At 45.6% G+C, this 20,094-nt stretch overlaps 1 protein-coding gene across 4 annotated transcripts in view; it reads right to left on the minus strand.

Annotated features, from left to right (window-relative positions):
• The window catches only part of ATP8A1 (ATPase phospholipid transporting 8A1), a 115,858-nt gene that overhangs the window by 45,433 nt on the left and 50,331 nt on the right, over positions 1 to 20,094 (minus strand). For 3 of the 4 annotated variants that reach the window (XM_060278864.1, XM_060278865.1, XM_060278867.1), the window contains 9 exons: positions 13,725 to 13,769; positions 12,472 to 12,544; positions 11,405 to 11,510; positions 10,254 to 10,336; positions 10,086 to 10,135; positions 9,151 to 9,220; positions 7,234 to 7,318; positions 5,854 to 5,993; positions 865 to 1,003 (listed from right to left, as the gene is read on the minus strand). In XM_060278864.1, coding sequence (XP_060134847.1) covers positions 865 to 1,003; positions 5,854 to 5,993; positions 7,234 to 7,318; positions 9,151 to 9,220; positions 10,086 to 10,135; positions 10,254 to 10,336; positions 11,405 to 11,510; positions 12,472 to 12,544; positions 13,725 to 13,769 — 791 coding nt within the window. The remainder of the gene's footprint in view (positions 1 to 864; positions 1,004 to 5,853; positions 5,994 to 7,233; positions 7,319 to 9,150; positions 9,221 to 10,085; positions 10,136 to 10,253; positions 10,337 to 11,404; positions 11,511 to 12,471; positions 12,545 to 13,724; positions 13,770 to 20,094) is intronic. The other variant, XM_060278866.1, reaches the window with a different exon arrangement.

Here is a 20,094-nt window from a genome sequence, read left to right on the forward strand (position 1 = left end):
TTGTGACCAACAACCTGATCTCCCAAACCCACAGAAGCAAAAAGGGAGAGGGAAACAGTGACAAAAGAAAAAAAAACCCACAGATACACAGACACACTAGATGGAGTGGGTAAGCAAGGACAGAAAAATAGGTGAAAGGAGGGTTCTGAAAACTTAAATGTGCATACCCGCCTAACATAACAACCGACAACAAGAGGAGAGGACAGAGAGATGAAACTCATGAAAAAGGCACAGGAAAACACAGGGCACCTGGGGACCATGGGGTGGGTTACACGGGGGGGGGTGGAGCAACTCCTTCCCCTGGGAAGGAGGAGAAAGGCATTCTGAACCTGGACACTGTGAAGCAATGTCTGCCGCTACCAACAGGCAAAAGATGGTTTGATAATTGTAGCCAGGCTCTCTGGATCATGCCTTCCCCAGGTAGGGGAGAGAGGGAGGGGCAGTGTGAACAGTGTCTTGCTTGCTCCTCTTTCTGGTGAAGTGGCAAGAGAAAAAGGCACTTTGGGGTTTAGCTTGTACCTTAGCAATGAGTCTACCTCAGTTGGGGGGGGGTATAAGGGGGAGAGGAGAGGCAGCATGGTGAATAGCATTATTTCTTCTTTTTCAAGCCAGAAATATCCTGTTGCCTTCTAGCTTGGCAAGGGCATCTGCCCCTCATCTTTGCGTCCTAGCCTGTAGCCAAGAGGAAGCGCCTTCTCATAAGTGACACCTGCATCACAGGCACCTTAGGGTAAATGCAGGTCTAGGTCACTTGTTTCCATTACACAAATGCATATTTCTTTCCATTATTATTACCGGTATTTTACTATTATTTAAAGATTTAAAAGAACAATGTAGCACGAAGACTTAAGTCTTACACATTACCAATGTTAATAGCAGTCTCTTGCTTATCTCCAGTAAGGATCCAAATTTTAATATCTGCTTTCATTAGAGTTTCTATTGTTTCAGGCACTTGGTCTTGTAACTTATCTTCTATTGCTGTAGCTCCAAGTAACTGAAGGTTCTTTGAAAAGAGCATATCAGAATTATTTTTTAAACAACAATCACAAATACAGTTTTGAATATTGTAAATAAAAATTAAATACAGAATCAGGGGCTCTGGGCAAAAAAGCATAATCTAAAGAAGCATTTACTTTGAAATATTTCAGTGATACTTATTTTCAATGTTTGCTTAGAATTGGGCTGAATGCCTTAATGTATAATTTGCAATGCTTTGCTCTTCACGTCTAGTTTGATTTGTTCTTACTTTCATTCTTTCTGGGAAGAGCAATAGCAGCAGGAGGAAATCATCTGGATCTTTCTGGCCTCCTTACCATTTTTTAGAAGTGATCATTCATTTTGAGACAGTTCATTCTCTTTCCTGCTACTCTGGAAAACCATGGGGCATTAGGCATTTTATCAGTAGTGGTATTTTTGAGGACCTGGGCAAGACATTTGGGAAGGGATGGCCTTAGAGGGGAAAAGCTTCGGCTCTATTTCAAGGCTTTCTTGTATATAACTGACTAGGCCAAAGTACATAGGCCCAGTAGCCCAAGGCATAAAAAGCTTTATTTGATGAAGCTTAACAAATTAAAAAGGCTTTGTTTCAAATCAGTGTGTTGGCCATATTTTGGGTTTTCCAAAATAGACTTATGGCACAGTTTAAACCACTTCCCCTCCCCTCCCCACATCTATAGTAGAAGGTGAAGAGGCAGGATCTGGACTGATCTCTGCGCCAGCTCAAGGCTAGCACAGTATGTCCAAATCAGGTCTGATTCACAGGATCCAGCCTGGCTCAGTTCTGCTGCCTTCCCACCCATGGAATACCCTATTTGGGGGGCTTTATGCTGGCTACTGATGACGGGCAACCCACTGATCAAACACCTGATCATTTGTGTGAGGGACAAGGGATACAGGGAAGTCCCTCCCATCTTAAGTTCCAGCCCATCCCCAAGCGCTGGAGAGAGTAAGGAGAGCTCTGCCTCCAGCGGAGAGTCAGGAAGTGGGGTCCGAGGCTCAGGCAAGGTTGTGGAGCCCATGCCGCAGGTGGGACAGGAAGTTGGACGCACGGGGGGGGGGAGGCCAATCCCCCCAACTCCCGAATTGCGACGCAAACGTAGGGGGAAGAGGTTGGGTCTGCCAAAGCTTTGGTGCTGGAAGAAAACGCGCCAATCGCCATTCGGAGATTCTGACACCTCACCTTAAGGATGCATTTTTACTGCTCTGAACACTGTAAATAATCAGCACTTAATAAAAGCCTTAAAAGACCATGCTGGAGTCATTACTCTAGAGTAGCCATATCAGGCCCTCTGACAGCAACCTCCGAATTTTTTTTTTGGCTACTTTGGAGTGCAGCGATGAGCGCTCAAGAGGCTGAGCATTGGAGGCTGGAGGCCGAAGCAGCGAAGCAGGAGCTACGGAACCTCACAGCGCAGGCACAGCAGCAATTGCATGCCGCTCAGGAGGAAGCGCGAGGGGCGCAGGAGGAGCTGAACAAGCTGGTGGACCAGGTGAGGACAAAAGAGGAGACTGAGAAACAGCTAAGGGTGATGGTATTGGACCTGCAGAAAAAGTTGGAAGAGGAGAAAGCCGCTAGAGGTGGGGGGGCGCCCCAGCCGCAGCTAGTCCAAGTGAGAAGGGGACAGAGCCTAGTCACCAAGTTTAGCGGCGACCCTAGGGAGTACCTAGGATTCGAGACAGAAATAAATTATGCGCTGGAATTGCATGCAGCAGAATTCCCAGATGACGCGCACAGAGTCTCCTTTATCATAGAGCATTTGACGGGGGCCGCCCGGGAATGGGTAAGACCGCTCATCGCGCAAAAAAAATCCTTGCATGAAGAACGCAAAATTATTTCTATAAGCTTTAAAAATAATGTACGCTAGTGACAGTGAAATGGAGGCCACTAAACAGGAGCTTCATAACTTAACACAGTTAGGGACTACTGGGCGAGATTCACCATGCTGGTGCACAAACTGGGGTGGGATCTGCAAAGTGAGCCAGTGAAATCAGCCTTCTACCTGGGTTTGCACGCAGACGTTAAGGATGAGCTGGCAAGAGGTCCTAGACCGCGGACTATGGATGAGTTAAGCAAAGCGGCGCTAACGGTGGGGGTGAGACAGGAATCCAGATGGTATGACAAACAAGCGACGCGCGCAGCAAAACCTTGGTTCCCACGCTCCCAGGACAGACCACATCACCAAACCCCACCCCAGGGCCCGCCCCCAGACCCGCCCAGACCAAGCCCAGAGCCGGAACCGATGGAGATCGGTGGAGCGCGCGCGTGGGCTTTTCAAACCCCGGCGGCGCCAAGACGCAAGGAGGGAAGAGGCGGGAATTGCTTTCTCTGCAACTCCCCCCGGCATCGCGTCAGAGACTGCCCTCATCGCAGAGAGTGGCAAGGAAAGGCGGGAACGGTTGTACCTTCCCCCACTGAAGCAGCACCACAGCAGGGAAACGAGACAGCCTGGCTGCAGGAGACCAGGGGCAGCAGCCAGGCACAGTCAGCAGACAACAGCCCCAGCCCGCCCACCCGCACAGAGAGGAGCAGAGCCAGCCCACCCCTCCCAGAGCAGGAGTGGTTCTAGAAGTCACGCTAACGCTCCCAAATGGCTATCCCCTGACAGTCCTCGCCTTAATTGACAGTGGTGCCTCAGCCAACTTCTTCTCGAGAAACTTTGCAGAAGAGCACCAGATCCAGCTTCTGCAGCTGGATTTTCCCCTGCACGTAGCCACCATTGACGGCAGAGAGTTGCTGGGAGGGGCCATCACTCATCAAACCCCCCCCCCCCATGAGAATGACGGTGGGAAGGCACTCAGAGACACTGGCTTTCAACGTCACAACCATCTCAGACCCCCCCCATCGTTTTGGGAATGAGCTGGCTGGCGCGCCACGACCCCTCCATAAGTTGGCACCAGAGATGCATCACGTTTGGGTCGGACTTTTGTCTGGAACATTGCATGCAGCACCAACCAGGGGAGGGGCCTCCAATAGCCACGGTGGCCACCATGCATGTCAAAGGGGGTGAGGCGATACCCAAGCAGTACTGGGACCTGCAGGAGGTCTTCAGCGAAGCGGAGTCCGACCACCTACCCCCACACAGGTCTTTCGACTGCCAGATCAACCTGGTGCCAGGGGCAACGATACCCCCAGCCAAGCTGTACGCCATGTCAGATCAGGAACTCGAGGATTTGCGGGCGTTCATAGACAAGAACCTCAAACGGGGGTTCATCAGAGAAAGCAAGGCAGCAGGGGGCAGCCCGGTCTTCTGGGTGGACAAGAAAGACACGCAACAGCGCCGTCTTGTGGTGGATTTCAGACGGCTCAATTCAGTGACAGAGCCAGTGGCTTTCCCCATGCCCAGAGTGGACGATCTCCTGACAGCGGCACGCAGGGGCAAGATTTTCACCAAGCTAGACCTGAGGGGGGCGTACAACTTGATCAGGATTCGGGAAGGCGATGAGTGGAAAACCACGATGTTCACGCCTCTGGGCTCTTTTGAATATCTGGTGATGCCCTTCGGGTTGCAAGGGGGCTCAGCATGCTTCCAGGCCTTCATGCACCACGTCCAGGCTAGCACTGCCTGAGGACATGAGAGTGCACCCAGTGTTTCATAGATCGCTGCTGTCGCCGTACAGGGAAAGTACCTGGTTCAGGGACAGCGATCAGCCTCCAGAGGGAGGGGGGGAGACGGGAGACGCCCGACAGCTCAATGAGGCAACTGAGATTTTAGACTCAAGGAGAGGGGTGAGAGGGCTGGAGTACCTGATAGCATGGGAGGACACTCCGCCGTCCCACAATGAGTGGATACCGGCCACGGAAGTACAAGAGGAATTTTTAGTGGAAGAGTTCCACGCCCTGTTCCCCCACAGGCCCAAGCCCTGGCACATGGAAAGGGAGGGAGAGGGGGAGGGGCGGGAGGAAGGGATCGCAGGCAGCAGCTCTCCATGGAGATGGGAAGCGGAATTTGAGGATACGGAAGAAGAGGTGTGGGTTTCACCGAGGTCGACTACGTCAGAGGCAGGAGAGGACTGGCAGAACATTTTTACTCCCACCAGCTCTGACGCCACTGACTTCTTGGGATTCCCGTCTTCTCAGGGGGAAGGAGAAAGATCGCAGGATTGGGGGGAAATTTTTACACCCACAGGCTCGGATGCCACAGACTTCTTGGGGTTTCACTCGTCCCCAGCAAGCAGAGAGCCCCTAGGGAGGGGGGGAGAGGAGCCTGGGAGGGGGGTGGATGTGAGGGACAAGGGATACAGGGAAGTCCCTCCCATCTTAAGTTCCAGCCCATCCCCAAGCGCTGGAGAGAGTAAGGAGAGCTCTGCCTCCAGCGGAGAGTCAGGAAGTGGTGTCCGAGGCTCAGGCAAGGTTGTGGAGCCCATGCCGCAGGTGGGACAGGAAGTTGGACGCACGGGGGGGAGGCCAATCCCCCCAACTCCCGAATCGCGACGCAAACGTAGGGGGAAGAGGTTGGGTCTGCCAAAGCTTTGGTGCTGGAAGAAAACGCGCCAATCGCCATTCGGAGGTTCTGACACCTCACCTTAAGGATGCATTTTTACTGCTCTGAACACTGTAAATAATCAGCACTTAATAAAAGCCTTAAAAGACCATGCTGGAGTCATTACTCTAGAGTAGCCATATCAGGCCCTCTGACAATTTGTTTACCAGCCTCAACCAAGAGAGCTAGACTGAGGGATGCCTCCACATAATTCACCACCTGTCAGCCCAGTATAAGGGGGCTTTGGACTTCTTTTTAAATTGTTTGAGCAAACTGAAATGCAACAAAATTCTAAATATGATCAGCATTAGCTTCAAAAGATGCAAGATATGCCACATATAAGTAACATGTTCAGGCAACACACAACACCTACTTTTTCAATTAGTTCATAACTCTCTTCAAGTTTCAGTGCTCTATTTTGTACAGCAGTTGCAGCTCTTTGATAGACGTCTAGCCATTCTCGGTAGTCATTTTCTGAAATCTCAGCAACAGCAAAACAAAGTGTTCTCAAGCCTAAGGAAATAAAATGGTCATGCAAGGTTCAATGATTATTCATTGCTTTATCACTTTACAATATTGGTTTCATATGGTATCTCGCATCAAAAATATCCTTTATCATCTGGGTTTGTAGTAGAGTTTAGAATCTGGAAACAAAAAAAATGCTTCCTGGATATATAAAATAGCCACAGAACCATTTTTATCTTACACTGATATCCAGAGAGAAGCAACATCTACACCTAATATGATGCTTCTTCTAAAAAAGCAGCACATCATAACTCCAGATTCTTCCAGTATATAGTAGCTTCACGTTAGTGTTTCAATTCAAATGTTCACAGGTATTCAGGTACACTAGAAACAATGGGAACTACCATAACTTTCAAACCATCCCACCCCTCCTCCTATACAATGTTGCAACTCAAGTAAAGGAAAGATGTTCAGAACACCAAAGGACAAACTATTCTTCTTAAAACAAGAATAAATGTTTAGGAAAGCAGACTAAGACTTAAAAGTAAATCATAAAAAATAAAAACAAAAGCATTGCGCTAATTTGATTGATACACTAACATATGGAAATGAGAAATGCTGTGTTGCGTCGGGATAATTAGTTATAATGAATCCAAAAGAATGTGACCACTCCATTACATAGATAGTATTGCTCTCAGAGGACAGCCAGCTTGCATGTGAGCATCTGACAACATAATTGCAAACATTTGCCATCAATCTGCTACTCTTCCATAAAAAACCACCACCTCTTTTATAACCAGGTGCTCCTGGTTTGGGGTATAGGTAATTGCTAAATGTATCAGATGTTTTTGAACCAATCAAAATCTTAAATTTCAAGAGGAACTAAAATTTTGTATTTGTTCGCACAAGCTCTTTTTCCTTTGATAACTGTGGCATCGTATTGCTACTTACATGTGTGAACGGACCAACATGAGCATAATACCCACAGACAGACCTTTCACATTCCCTCATATTATCTCAAACACTATGCTTCTCAATGAGATCATTTCACACATTCATCTACCAAACTAATGTAATCAAAGGCAGAGAAATCAATGAAAGAGGAATCAAGTTATGTACATGCGTAAAGGCATCTCTCAGTCACGATGAGAAAGGAAGAACCACTACACTACATTGCACTAACTTTAATGAAGAAAGTGAAGGCTCTTTTACAATTGTTACAAAATCATAGTATTGTTATTACATTAATGGTTTTATTCATAACCAACTAATATGCAAATAATAATACCTCCTGTAGCAAACAGCTCTAAATGTTTCAGGGTAATTTCCTTGTATCTTGAATTTTCAGCCAGGCGATCATAAATTACTGTGTCCTATAATGGCACAAAACAAATTGAAGCAAGATTTCTTTTATAAAGCAATGGGGAAATTTTTTAAAAAGGGAAATGCATTTCTATAATAACTACAGTCTGACTGTAAATCATCATACTGTTATTAATTTCTTTATGTATTTATGCAGAATATTCATATAATACTTTTCAACAAGAAGCCACACAGAAATGTTTTTTAAGGTTATGACTGAAAAGCGGATTTTTGATCCCTGTTACTCAACAAATTCTGTAGCAGTTTTATTTGCACCAGTGCAATATACACAATGTACAACCAACATTCACAGCCTTTACTGTAGTATGTGGGTCAGTTACACATTTGATATGTAACTGATTTATGGGATCTGTACTGCAAATGTTTGGTGCTTATGTCACTGCTGGATTGTCCCAGGCTATATATTTCCTTATTAAATAGGTACAGTCTACAGGACTCTTTGACCCACAGTAGTGCCTCTAATTGACACTCACCCTAAACCTGCCATTTAGCTGTCATTTATGCCATTTGCCTTCCCTTTATCACCCTTTCTTCTCATATATTTGATGATTTATCCAACTGGTCTGATATTTCATCAGTAAACAACAATACATTTCTTTTTAAAGTGGTGGCTGACAGACAAGCAAATCCTAGCCACAACTTTGTGCAGGATAAGCAAAAGAACCAAACCAAACCGTACTGAAAAGCTTAAGATGCCAGAAAAGGGAAAGGACCATGCAAAGCACATGTGTAATTCAACCTGAGCATATGAATATAACCTGAGCATCCAGCAAAACACAGATAATACACACTATCCCCATTACGGTAGTAGGGATGGGGAACCTTTGGTCCTCAATATATTGTGGGACTACAACTCCCATCAGCCCCAGCTAGCATGGCCAATGGTTGGGGATGATGGGAGTTGTGGTCCAATAGGCCCAAAGTTTCCCAGTCCAGCTTTAGGTGTTTATGTGTGCTCACTGCTGCTGAAGTCTAAAGCTTGGAGCACATAGGAAACTAGGGAACAGGATGAAGACTGAGAAGGGCTTGGGCCAAGGTAGACAGACAGATGGAGTGATGAAGGAATAGGGAGGCAACAATATACTACTTTTAAAAAATCTTTAAAAACACAGGCTCTACAAAATGGGGAATGTACTATAATAAGAAAAATACAGTAGCAGGATGCTGAGGGTAGATAACACCAGGACCAAGAGCGAGGAGGACCAAAGAAAAACAAGAGACAATGACTAATGCCACAAAATAACAGAAAATTGAAACAATAAAACATAATCATGCACACTACACTATTCAGGCCTGAGCTACAGAAGACAAGACTGAGAGTGTACCCAGCATCTGCTTCATGCAAAGACAGGAATGAATGAATGATTCAGAACCATTCTCAGTGTTCCTGCCTCCATCCACGAGGGGAAGCTCATCCCACCTGAGAACATCTTACATGCATGGGAGTATGGGACTGACTTATTGTGATTCAGGTTTTCAGTGAGAAATCAAGTTCAGAGTGCTAATTGAAAAGTAGGCCCCATGGGCCACCATCTCAGTGTTGCTGGAATGCACTAGGGATGCTGGGATGTAGTCTCTAAAACTGTATTCTGAGAATCTGTAGTTCAAAGGAATTATCTTCCCCACTTAATGTCACCTGCCATGTATTAATAAAAAATAACCAATCTACCACCACTGTAAATGCGGGGACGTCTTTCCACTCCATAAAACAGTAATCTCTATTGGGCCTATGTCTAACATAATGCTTCACACCCAATCCTTGAAAGCAAATAGTGCAAAGAAATGGAAAATGAAAACAACAACATCATCACCAACAACTTACAGCCCCTTTGCAGTAAAGTCTTAATTTTCCTGTAGGTGTGCGGACAATCACAGACATTCTTTTCCTAGAACTGAATGAAAGGCATGTTCCATTTCAAACAGGTTTTAAGCAACTTAGTGGGGTGTGATAGACTTATACAAGAAACATATATAAGATGGAGCATAAACATATCTTGAAATGAGAAAATGTTTACCAGAGAGAGAAAATAAATGTCCTCTAAAATATGAAGCCTACCCCCTCCCCGTCCTACAAATGTTTGCAAAATATTCCATCTATGAAACAATGTAAGTTTTGATAAAGTAAGAGTGGTCTTTTCATACATAGGTTTTCTATTTTTAAAAATGAGGGGCAGAACTTCTCCCAACGTTAAAAGACTGGGGGAAATGGTATAAAACAATAGAATTATAATTAATTTATAAATTATGTACTATAAGAAACACTGGAAAGTGTGAGTAACTAAGAAGATTCAATATAATGCTGTTTTTAATTTATGTTGTTGGAATGAGAAAATTAAGCAATACGAGGTGTTAAGGGTTATTAAATAATAAATAAATGATAAATAGGATGGACTTTACAGCTGTACTATTTCTGTTGACAATGAATTGCATACTTTCATGTTTTTGTTCTCTTAATTTCTTTGTGCTTTTATCAGTCTCTTTAAAAAACTTATTTTGTACTTTATCGCTATATTACTCTCTCTCTCTCTCTCTCTCTCTCTCACACACACACACACACACACACACAATGTCCTACTCTAGTTTTCTAGCTTATTTTGTTGTGCTTAAAAGCCCAAATGTAGGACATTTCATGAATTAAATTACGTTTTGAATGTCCATTTTCTCAAAATTTTCCTTTTCAAAAAGAGACTTCCTTTACCTGAGAAAAAACTGTTTCTTAAATACTGAACAAGAGAAAATTCACAGGTGTTTAATTACCTTGTAAATTCTAGTACATTTAGCATTTCATATCTTTCTTCCTGTCCAAGCTAGGGGAAGAAAATGAAATCGTGATTCAGTCTTTTAAAAATGTTTTCCAAATGTTTTTTTCTGTACTAATAAAAACTATTAGCAACAACAGTTAAATACCATTTTAGACGTACTTACAGATTCTATAATGACAGAGTCTGGTGTTCTTCCAGTGAAAACAAAATGGAGGTGCTTGGCTGCTCTAACCAATGCTCCTTCATCTGTAACAAACCATTCCCTGTTATTTGACTAGCAAATTGATAAAAGTGAAAACCTTGAAATCTATATTTGTATATACTCTGCAGGTCATGTCTTAAATATTGGGAAGAAAAATTACACATTTAAAGTTTCCTGGTGTATTTACTCTTTAATGCATGTGATTAATGTTCCTCTTAAAGATCTTCAGCATTTTCCTATCTCTGTTACTCAGTTTCCCCTTTGTTTTCTGTATATGAAAGAAATTCCTTATCTGACATCTCTAAACCAGGATATTTCAGTTCTAAAATGAAAGTGAGTCAATGGCTTTAAAATCAAAGGCTGTTCCAGCAAGCAAGGGTGTTTCCTGCACAGGAAGCACTGCTTAGAAAGTGATCCATACTTTTAACCCTGCTTCCACATCCCCCACAAGAACGGAGCAGACAATATGGTGAAAGGCTGTTAACATGTTTTGCAAACTTGCTGTTGGTGGCATAGAGTGGGTTGCCAGGGTCCAGGGTAAAAAAAAGCATTGCACTCCCTAACAGGCGCCTCCACTGCTGCTCTGGGACGGAGCTGTGGAGCAGTGGCGTGACATTTGTGGGTGCCACCCTGGGCTGGGGTGCCACCACTGCCACTGCTTGCGCTGTCTGCTCGCTTCTCCTGTTGGCGGGGGATGCCGTACGGCTGATAGATGCATGGCGGGCTGCTCAGGTGAGGCAGGGGGCAGGATGGGGGGGGAAACTATTTTGTTGTGCTCAAGGTAATTGCTCTGGCAGTTCTCCTTACACTATGCTTCTGCTTGCAGTTGTGCTAACTTGACACAATCAAGTTGTAATTGCAGTGCTTCTTTTCTGGGGGGTACTCAAGGGTAAGTAGTACTGGCACCTTTTCCTAGAAGAAAAGCACTGGTAATAGGTACCTATGAAAATCCTTTATTATAGTGATTTACCAGGTGAGTCCCCACTATGATCTTATGTGTTTACAACAGAGAAGCATTATGATCAATAGAGGAGCATAACCTATTCATTAATAATATGCTGACTTTATGTCAACAAGGGTATAACATTTTTCACAGGTTTCAATGACCTTACCTGGAGATGCTGCTTGATAAATTATCTTGTCATCCTCTCTTTCTGGAACTGCTGTATGACATACTGCCATCATAGTTAGAAACTCACAAATTATAGGTGCAGTTGGCTAAAACAGACACACATAAAACAACACAAATTAATTATGCCTCATTCCAAAATGTAAAGCTATAAGCAAATAAGAATAGTTCTAACTGTAGCTGTGGAGAGTATATTATTTTTTATTAGACTCAAGTCTTGTTTTACTTTCAGTCAACTACAAGAAGACATGGGAAGGTATTAATGAGACATAGACTTGTCTTAAACAGTATATTATCAGGGCATATATTTCTGCTATTCAAGGAAAACAGAGAGTCAAGCAAGCTAACACAGGGGACTAGTGCTCCCAAGATGCACTTGGGAGTTAAAGGATTCCTACTGGAATAATTATAATAGATTGAATGTGAACATAAATTGAATTTAACATAATAAACCCCTAAGCAGGCTTAAATCTAAAAAAGACAAGGAATAGGAAAGGGACACAAATGAAATTAAAGGAAAAAGATAAGGGGAGTTCAGGGTTTAAGAACTTGAGAGAAGAGATACTTTAAAATACCATTTAAATATTTGCAAGGGAAGATGTCTGGATGTGAAAGGAGTTAAATAAAAGTGGACAGCAAGAAAGGATCAAGGTAATGAAACAGAAGGGTCAAAATACATTTTGTGTTGGTCACGTGTTTTGTCTTTAAGTTCAAGATACTTTTTTCACAAAGAGCCAGTGCAATGGAGCCCCTGAACCTACAACATGTGTGTGTGTGTGGGGGGGGGGGAATATCCTGCTGGAGTGAATGAGAACTTTCCTCCATGAAAATACCGTAACAGGCAGGCATGGGAGCCTAATCCAGATTGCATGGGTAGATGGGCACACATTACTTTGAATGTTTGGTTAGACCCTTATGAAAGTAAATCTTATTTAAATCAATGTGGCTTTATTGAAAGTACATGTGCATGTTTCCTGCTTGTGATAGGCTCCTTTTGCTGAATTTCCATTTTTTCTTCTTATAACAGTAGTATTTATTTCTATAGCTTACATGTTTGTTTTGGAGGTTTTCCAGTAATGATGAATCACTAAACATTTTTTCATCTCCAGGTTGTGAGCTCTGCCTAAAAGAAATAAAAGAAAAATGAAAGCATACAAACATTTAATTTATCTCTTAATACTACACATCCTAGGACCACACGCTATAGAACAGACACAAGGCTTGATTACACTGTGTTAGTATCAACTAATAAAGTATTATCTATTACAGGAATGCAATCTGTATTTATTAAGGAATCCTGAAATTTTAATTTCTCTTCGTTTGAGTGATTATTTGCATAGTTCAGCTAACTTCAACAAAAGAAATGCCCATATGTGGGTTCCAGATAGGATCTTGATATACAAATACACATAATAAACAAATTACAACTTTGCTAGTTTACCCATGCATATTAATAACTTGACTACAACATCAAATCATGACTTGTATGTGTAAGTTGTAAAGCAACTTCTGCTATTACCAGGTTTTCTATCAGGCAAGCATTTCACTTTGTTGGACTCTGGTATTTATCAATATTTTGCAAACAAGGGAACTCCAAGATCAGCATATTTATGTGTTTAGAAATTTAACAAGTTTGGAGAAAAATAAACATTTTACTGTGTAACAAATACCTGTGTGACCAGTAAAGCTACCAATGCCTGTATTCTCAACAGGAAGATACCTGTGGCTACCTGTGGTATTCAAACTTTGACATGCATTTAGAGGTACTCCCCTTCAGAGTCAGGAGCTGTGTCACTTATGCACACTATCAATTTCACTATGTAATTTAAAAAGTTGTTCTAGAGTTAATAATAAAGATAGACATTCATATTCATCCTCCAGGTGACCCATTTATTGATTTTGATTTGTTTCTACAAAGCTTATGTAGAGGTTAGGATTGGAGGTTATTATATCCAGTATTTTCTGAGATTTATTCTGATATATATATATATATTTTGCCAAGAGGTTAAATGACAATGAGCATTCATCCTGCAGTGCTTGTGGTGTATCTGTCCATCTATCTCATGATTAATCATTCCTTCATTCTACACTTTTCATTTCATTTCCCTGTCACTTTCCTAACCACAAAAAGTCTGTTTCTGTCTTAAAGAAGATTTATTGTGCCAGGGATACAGAGTGTTTTAATCATGCAGATTTAATTTTCCTGCTGTGCACTTGGATCCTACTCACGAAATACTGATAAGTCTCCATTCGCCCAAGTTTTCAGCAAAAACAACCAACGCTAGAAGAAGATTAGTGCTTACCACTCGCCTGTAGCATAGCCATAATCCTCTGATTCAGGAGAATGGCTGTGTGGAAAGAAAGGAGGTAAAGAAATAGGAAATAGCTCTGAAAGGCGTCGAGTTCAGATGGCACATGAAGGAGAATTTAATGAAAAGGAAATGAAAATAAAAAGAACACAGAAAACAAAAAGAAGGATTGTGATATGAAACACACTGTGGAAGTCTGCTGAGAGCTAATTAGTTCCGTGAACAAAGTTTGAGTTAATATGCCAGGTAAGGTTTGATGTCCTAAGGTGTGAAGATACTGACGATGCTGTAGGGCAGGGTGGGGATGTGCAGGCCTGCAGGCCAAATGAGGACCCTCCAGGCTTCTCTATGTGGCCCTCAGAACTCTTCCCAGGCTGTACCCCTCACTGGCCATACTTCGTATTCTGAATGTCTTCTCTGGGTTGAAATGTATCCTGGAACTCTGATAATGCCTCTTGCTTGCTGGCATGGAGGACAGAGATTTATGCATGTGTAGAAATCAGCCTATGCATGTGTGACAAATTGACGCAGTTTTGAAATGTTTATTCCTACCTGGCTGGCAAAGAGTTAAGCCACCTCCAGCCTGACTGACATAGAATTCTGATGGGGGTGGGACTGTGCCCGGTTCAAAAGGAGGGAGTGTCGGTTTGGTCAGTTAGGGAGAGGGAGGAGGGTGTGGTGTGATGTGGTGTGGTGAGATATATGAAGAAAGTGGAGAGGTCAGGAGACTGGGAATTTAGATAAGATTTAGGAAAACTTGAAGTTAAATGTTTGACTGAGTTTTTTTGTACAACTGGAACATGACACGTTAAAGAAAAACTTATGCTTTTAAGACAATAAAACTTCATCTCTGTTTTGCCAAAAAGGTTCGTCTTTATTATTCCAGCGAGGTACCAGGACTCACAGCCGCGGTGGCTCAAGAGAGGGCAAAACTCACCTCAGGCAGGGAGGTGGCAGTTTGTGTCCTGGAGTTAAACGGAGGAGGCTTAGTAGGGTAACCTGAGGCGCCAAGAAGTTGCCAGAGTGAAAAGGGCAAACTTTTACAGTAGGGAATCAGACTGAGGGAGACCCTTTACTGTAGGCAAGAGGTTATTCCATCGGACAGCCTAGAGTTTCCTAAGGTACCAGGCCACGTAAGCTGGAAGGTTCTCCTTACTAAGGAACCCCATAAGTAAAAAGGGTTTATTTTTGAGGCGACAGGAGAAGAGGGTGGTGTTTTCCCCTCTGAATTCCTGTGTCGCATTGATAGTAAGAGAGAGTGGGACCCATCGTCACAGCATGACACCAGAAATAAATTTACATTGACTGTTCCATTCAGTGTTGCCCCTGAGCACCTGCCCACTGTTGGCATGTGGCCCTCGGATGGCTGCCCAGAAGAAAAAGTGGTCCCTCAAGTGGAAATAATTCCCAACCCCTGCTATAGGGAGTATGGAGGATGAGAGGATTCTTTCAATCAACCTGTCCACCCTTTCCCTTGTAGGCCTCAAGCATTTGCTTAGCCAAAATATACAGCTAATTAAAATAACTTTGCTCCAATGGTATTTTTCATTTCACTCAGTTATTCAATAATCAATTGCAATGATATACAGTGGTACCTCAGTTTTCCAACAGCTTAGTTCATGAACAACTTGGAATCTGAACACTGCAAAACCGGAAGTAGGTGTTCCGGTTTTCAAACTTTTTTCGGAAGCTGAACGTGCTCTGTTTTGAGTCCCCCTGTGTTTCCTGTTGCAGTGCTAATTGGCATCACCCCATTGTAATTCAAGCCTTCCGTTTCTGATTGCAGTGTTCTGAGGTGATATTTGGAGCTTATATTTGGTGCTTTTGTTTTTGCTATTTGTTTTGCATTTTTTGTTATGAGGCTTTTTTAGTTAATTTGTTGTTGTGACTGTATGGATCCCAGTGCAGCTACTGATTGATTGATTGATTGATTGTGTGACTCTGTGTGTGACTCTGGAAATGATTGTGTGACTCTGGAAATGGATAAAAAGGCCCCCCCCCAATCCAAACAATGACTATCATCAGTGCAGGTAAGAAAAAGTTTTAATTTTAATCATCTACAATACTGTTTTATTTATTTATTTATTTTGTTTGTTTATTGTTTTCATTTTATGGATCAGTGGTCTCGTAAGATAGTAAAATTCAAGTTAAATTGCTGTTTTAGGGGTTGTTTTTAAAAGTCTGGAACAGATTAATCCGTTTTGCATTACTTTTTATGGGAAAGCATAGCACCTTGGTTTTGGAATGCTTCTGGAACGGATTAAGTTTGAGAACCAAGGTACCACTGTACTCAACTTATCAAGACAGAAAATATCTGTGTATTCCAGCTATAGCAGTCATTGGAGATGGAGTGGCTTGTCCTACGCCATCTAATTCTCAAACTTTGGATCCTTATGTAACCAAAATGGTTTGTAAAACAAGGTTTGGAAAACAACAACAACAAAGAAATATTTAGAGAAGGAAAGAAACTCCAAAGGGACACTGTGAGGGACAAGGGGTATCGCGAAGCCCCTCCCCTCCTGAGTTCCAGCCCAGCCCCGAGCGAGGCTGAAAAGAGGGAAAGCTCCAGCTCAAGTGGGGAAACAGGAAGTGGTGTCCAAGGCTCTGGCAGGGTAGAAGAGCCATCGTCCCAGGTGGGACAGGAAGGGGGAAGGAAGGGGGGCAGACCCGTCCCCCCAACTCCGGAATTGCGCAGAAAGCGTCGGGGGAAGAGGATGGGTCTCCCCAAGTTGTTATGCTGGCGCAAGACGCGCCAAAAGCCACTTGGAGGTTCTGATTCAAGCTGAGCAGATGTGTCTTTGTAAATAGCACTGCCATTAGCACTGTAAATACTCAGCACCAATAAAAGATAAAATGCAGAGCTGTGTAGAGCCGTTACTCTGAAGTAGCCCACTCCGGCCACCGTGACAGCAACCTCCAAGTCTTTCGGGCTACTTTGGAGCGGCCGCGATGAGCGCGCAAGACGCTGAGCAGTGGAGGCTGGAAGCCGAAGCCACGGCACAGGAATTACAGAAATTACAGAACCTGACAGCGCAGGCACACCAGCAATTACTTGCCGCTCAGGAGGAAGCGCGAGGAACGCGGGAGGAGCTGAACAAGCTGGGAGAGCAGGTGAGAGCGAAAGATGAGACTGAGAAGCAGCTAAGGGTGATGGTGTTGGACTTACAGAAAAAACTGGATGAGAAAAGAGCTGCGAGAGGTGGGGGGGTGCCCCAGCCCCAGCTAGTCCAAGTGAGGAGGGGACAGACCCTAGTCACCAAGTTTAGCGGCGACCCGAGAGAGTACCTAGGATTTGAGACGGAGATAACTTACGCGTTGGAATTGCATGATGCAGAATTCCCAGATGATGCACACAGAGTCTCCTTTATCATAGAGCACTTGACGGGGGCCGCCCGCGAATGGGTCAGACCACTCATAGCGCAAAGGAATGATTGCATGAAGAATGCAAAATTATTTCTAGAAGCTTTAAAAATCATGCATGCCAGTGACAGTGAAATGGAAGCCACTAAAGAGGAGCTGCATAATTTAACACAAGGAAAATTGACAGTGAGAGAGTATTGGGCGAGATTCACCATGCTGGTGCACAAATTGGGGTGGGATCTGCACAGCGATCCTGTGCGGTCAGCTTTCTATCTGGGGCTGCACTCAGACGTGAAGGATGAACTAGCGAGAGGTCCAAAACCTAAGAATATGGATGAGCTGAGCAAAGCGGCGCTAGCGGTGGGGGTGAGGCAGGAATCCAGATGGAACGACAAACAGCGCGCGCCAACAGACCTTGGTTCCCACGCTCCCAAGACAGATCCCACCATCCAGCCCCGCCCCAGGGCCCACCCCATGCCCAGCCCACGCCAGCCCCAGAGCCAGAACCGATGGAGATCGGAGGAGCGCGCGCGCGGGCTTTTCAAACCCCGGCGGCGCCAAGACGCAAGGAGGGAAGAGGCGGGAATTGCTTTCTCTGCAACTCCCCCCAGCATCGCGTCAGAGACTGCCCACATCGCAGGGAGTGGCAAGGAAAGGCGGGAACGGTTGTGCCCTCCCCCACTGACGCAGCACCACAGCAGGGAAATGAGACAGCCTGGCTGCAGGAGACAAGGGGCAGCAGCCAGGCACAGTTAGCACAAACCGGCCCCAACCCGCCCACCCGCACAGCGAGGAGCAGCGCCAGCCCACCCACCCCCCCAGAGCAGGGGTGGTTCTAGAAGTGACGCTAACGCTCCCAAATGGCTATCCCCTGACGGTCCTCGCGTTAATTGACAGTGGTGCCTCGGCCAACTTCTTCTCGAGAAACTTTGCAGAAGCGCACCAGATCCAACTTCTGCAGCTGGATTTTCCCCTGCACGTCTCCACCATAGACGGCAGGGAGTTGCTGGGAGGGGCCATCACCCACCAGACCCCCCCCCCCCCCATGAGAATGACGGTGGGACGACACTCAGAGACACTGGCATTCAACATCACCACCATCTCAGACCCCCCCATCGTCTTGGGAATGAGCTGGCTGGCGCGCCATGACCCCTCCATCAGTTGGCACCAGAGATGCATCACGTTTGGATCGGACTTTTGTCTGGAACATTGCATGCAGCGCCAACCAGGGGAGGGGCCTCCCATAGCCACGGTGGCCACCATGCATGTCAAGGGGGGTGAGGCGATACCCAAACCGCACTGGGACCTGCAGGAGGTCTTCAGCGAAGCGGAGTCCGACCACCTACCCCCACACAGGTCCTTTGACTGTCAGATCAACCTGGTGCCAGGGGCCACGCTACCCCCAGCCAAGCTGTACTCCATGTCAGATCAGGAACTGGAGGATCTGCGGGCGTTCATCGACAAGAACCTCAAGAGGGGGTTCATCAGAGAAAGCAAGGCAGCAGGGGGCAGCCCAGTCTTCTGGGTGGACAAGAAAGACACGCAACAGCGCCGTCTGGTGGTGGATTTTAGGCGCCTGAACAGCATGACGGAACCAGTGGCGTTTCCAATGCCCAGAGTGGATGATCTCCTGACAGCGGCACGCAGGGGCAAGATCTTCACCAAGCACGACCTGAGGGGGGCGTACAACTTGATCAGGATCAGGGAAGGCGATGAGTGGAAGACCACGATGTTCACACCGCTGGGCTCTTTTGAATATCTGGTGATGCCCTTCCAGGCCTTCATGCACCACGTCCTGGGGTCCCTCCTCTTCAAGAACTGCTTGGTCTTCCTAGATGACATCCTTATTTACTCCAATGACCCAGAGCAGCATGTGAAGGATGTCAGGGAGGTGTTGCAGCGCCTGAAGGAGAACCACCTGTATGTGAAGCTGGAGAAGTGCAAGTTTCACACCAGGGAAGTGGACTTCCTGGGCTACAAGCTGTCAGACAAGGGGCTAGCGATGGACAAGGACAAGGTGCAGGCCATCCTGGACTGGCACAGCCCCAGGACGCGCAAAGATGCCCAACGCCTACTAGGCTTCGCCAACTTCTACAGGAAGTTCATCCAGAACTTCTCTCGCGTTACGGCTCCCATCACGGACTGCCTGAGAGGCAAGCAGAAGTTCAGATGGACACCAGAGGCGCAAGCAGCGTTCGAAAGCCTCAAGAGGGTGTTCGCCTCAGACCAGTACTTGTTCCACGTGGTGCAGGATGCGCCCCTACGCGTGGAGACAGATGCTTCAGACAGAGCTGTGGGCGCCATTTTGCTGCAACTGGATGCCAACAGAGAGTGGAGACCCTGTGCCTTCTTCTCCAGAAAGCTGACCCAGCCAGAGCGCAACTACACGGTGTTTGATAAGGAACTTCTCGCGATCCATTCTGCGTTCCAGCACTGGAGACACTTCCTAGTGGGCGCCAAGCACCCCATTCAGGTGTGCACGGACCACAAGAACCTGGAGTTCTGGAGAACGGCCAGGGTGCTCAACCAGCGGCAGATACGGTGGGCAGAGTTCTTCTCGCACTTCAACTTCTCCATCCACTACATACCGGGGGAGCAGAATGTCAGGGCGGATGCCCTCTCCCGCAAGCCAGAGTACATGGAGGAGGAGTTGCCACCAGCACCCCGACACGTGTTTCCCCCGTCGGCATGGTCCTGCGGAGCAGCAGTGGTGAGCGAGGCAGAACTCACAGCACTGACGGCAGCAGATGAGTTTGCCACCCGCATCGTCAGAAATCTGCGAGGGGGGAGGGAGCAGGCAAAAGACTTTGCAGAACGCAGGGGGCTGCTTTTTTACAAGGGAGCCCTGTACCTGCCCACCACCCAGCTCAGGGGTAAGGTCCTCAAGCAGATGCACGACAACCCAACTGCGGGTCATTTTGGAAGGGACAAAACCACGCACTTAGTCATGAGACACTTCTGGTGGCCAGGGGTGCGGGAGGATGTTCGGGACTATGTAAGGGGC

Source organism: Zootoca vivipara, chromosome 9, assembly GCF_963506605.1.
Source record: "Zootoca vivipara chromosome 9, rZooViv1.1, whole genome shotgun sequence".
NCBI classification, from domain to species: Eukaryota; Metazoa; Chordata; class Lepidosauria; order Squamata; family Lacertidae; genus Zootoca; species Zootoca vivipara.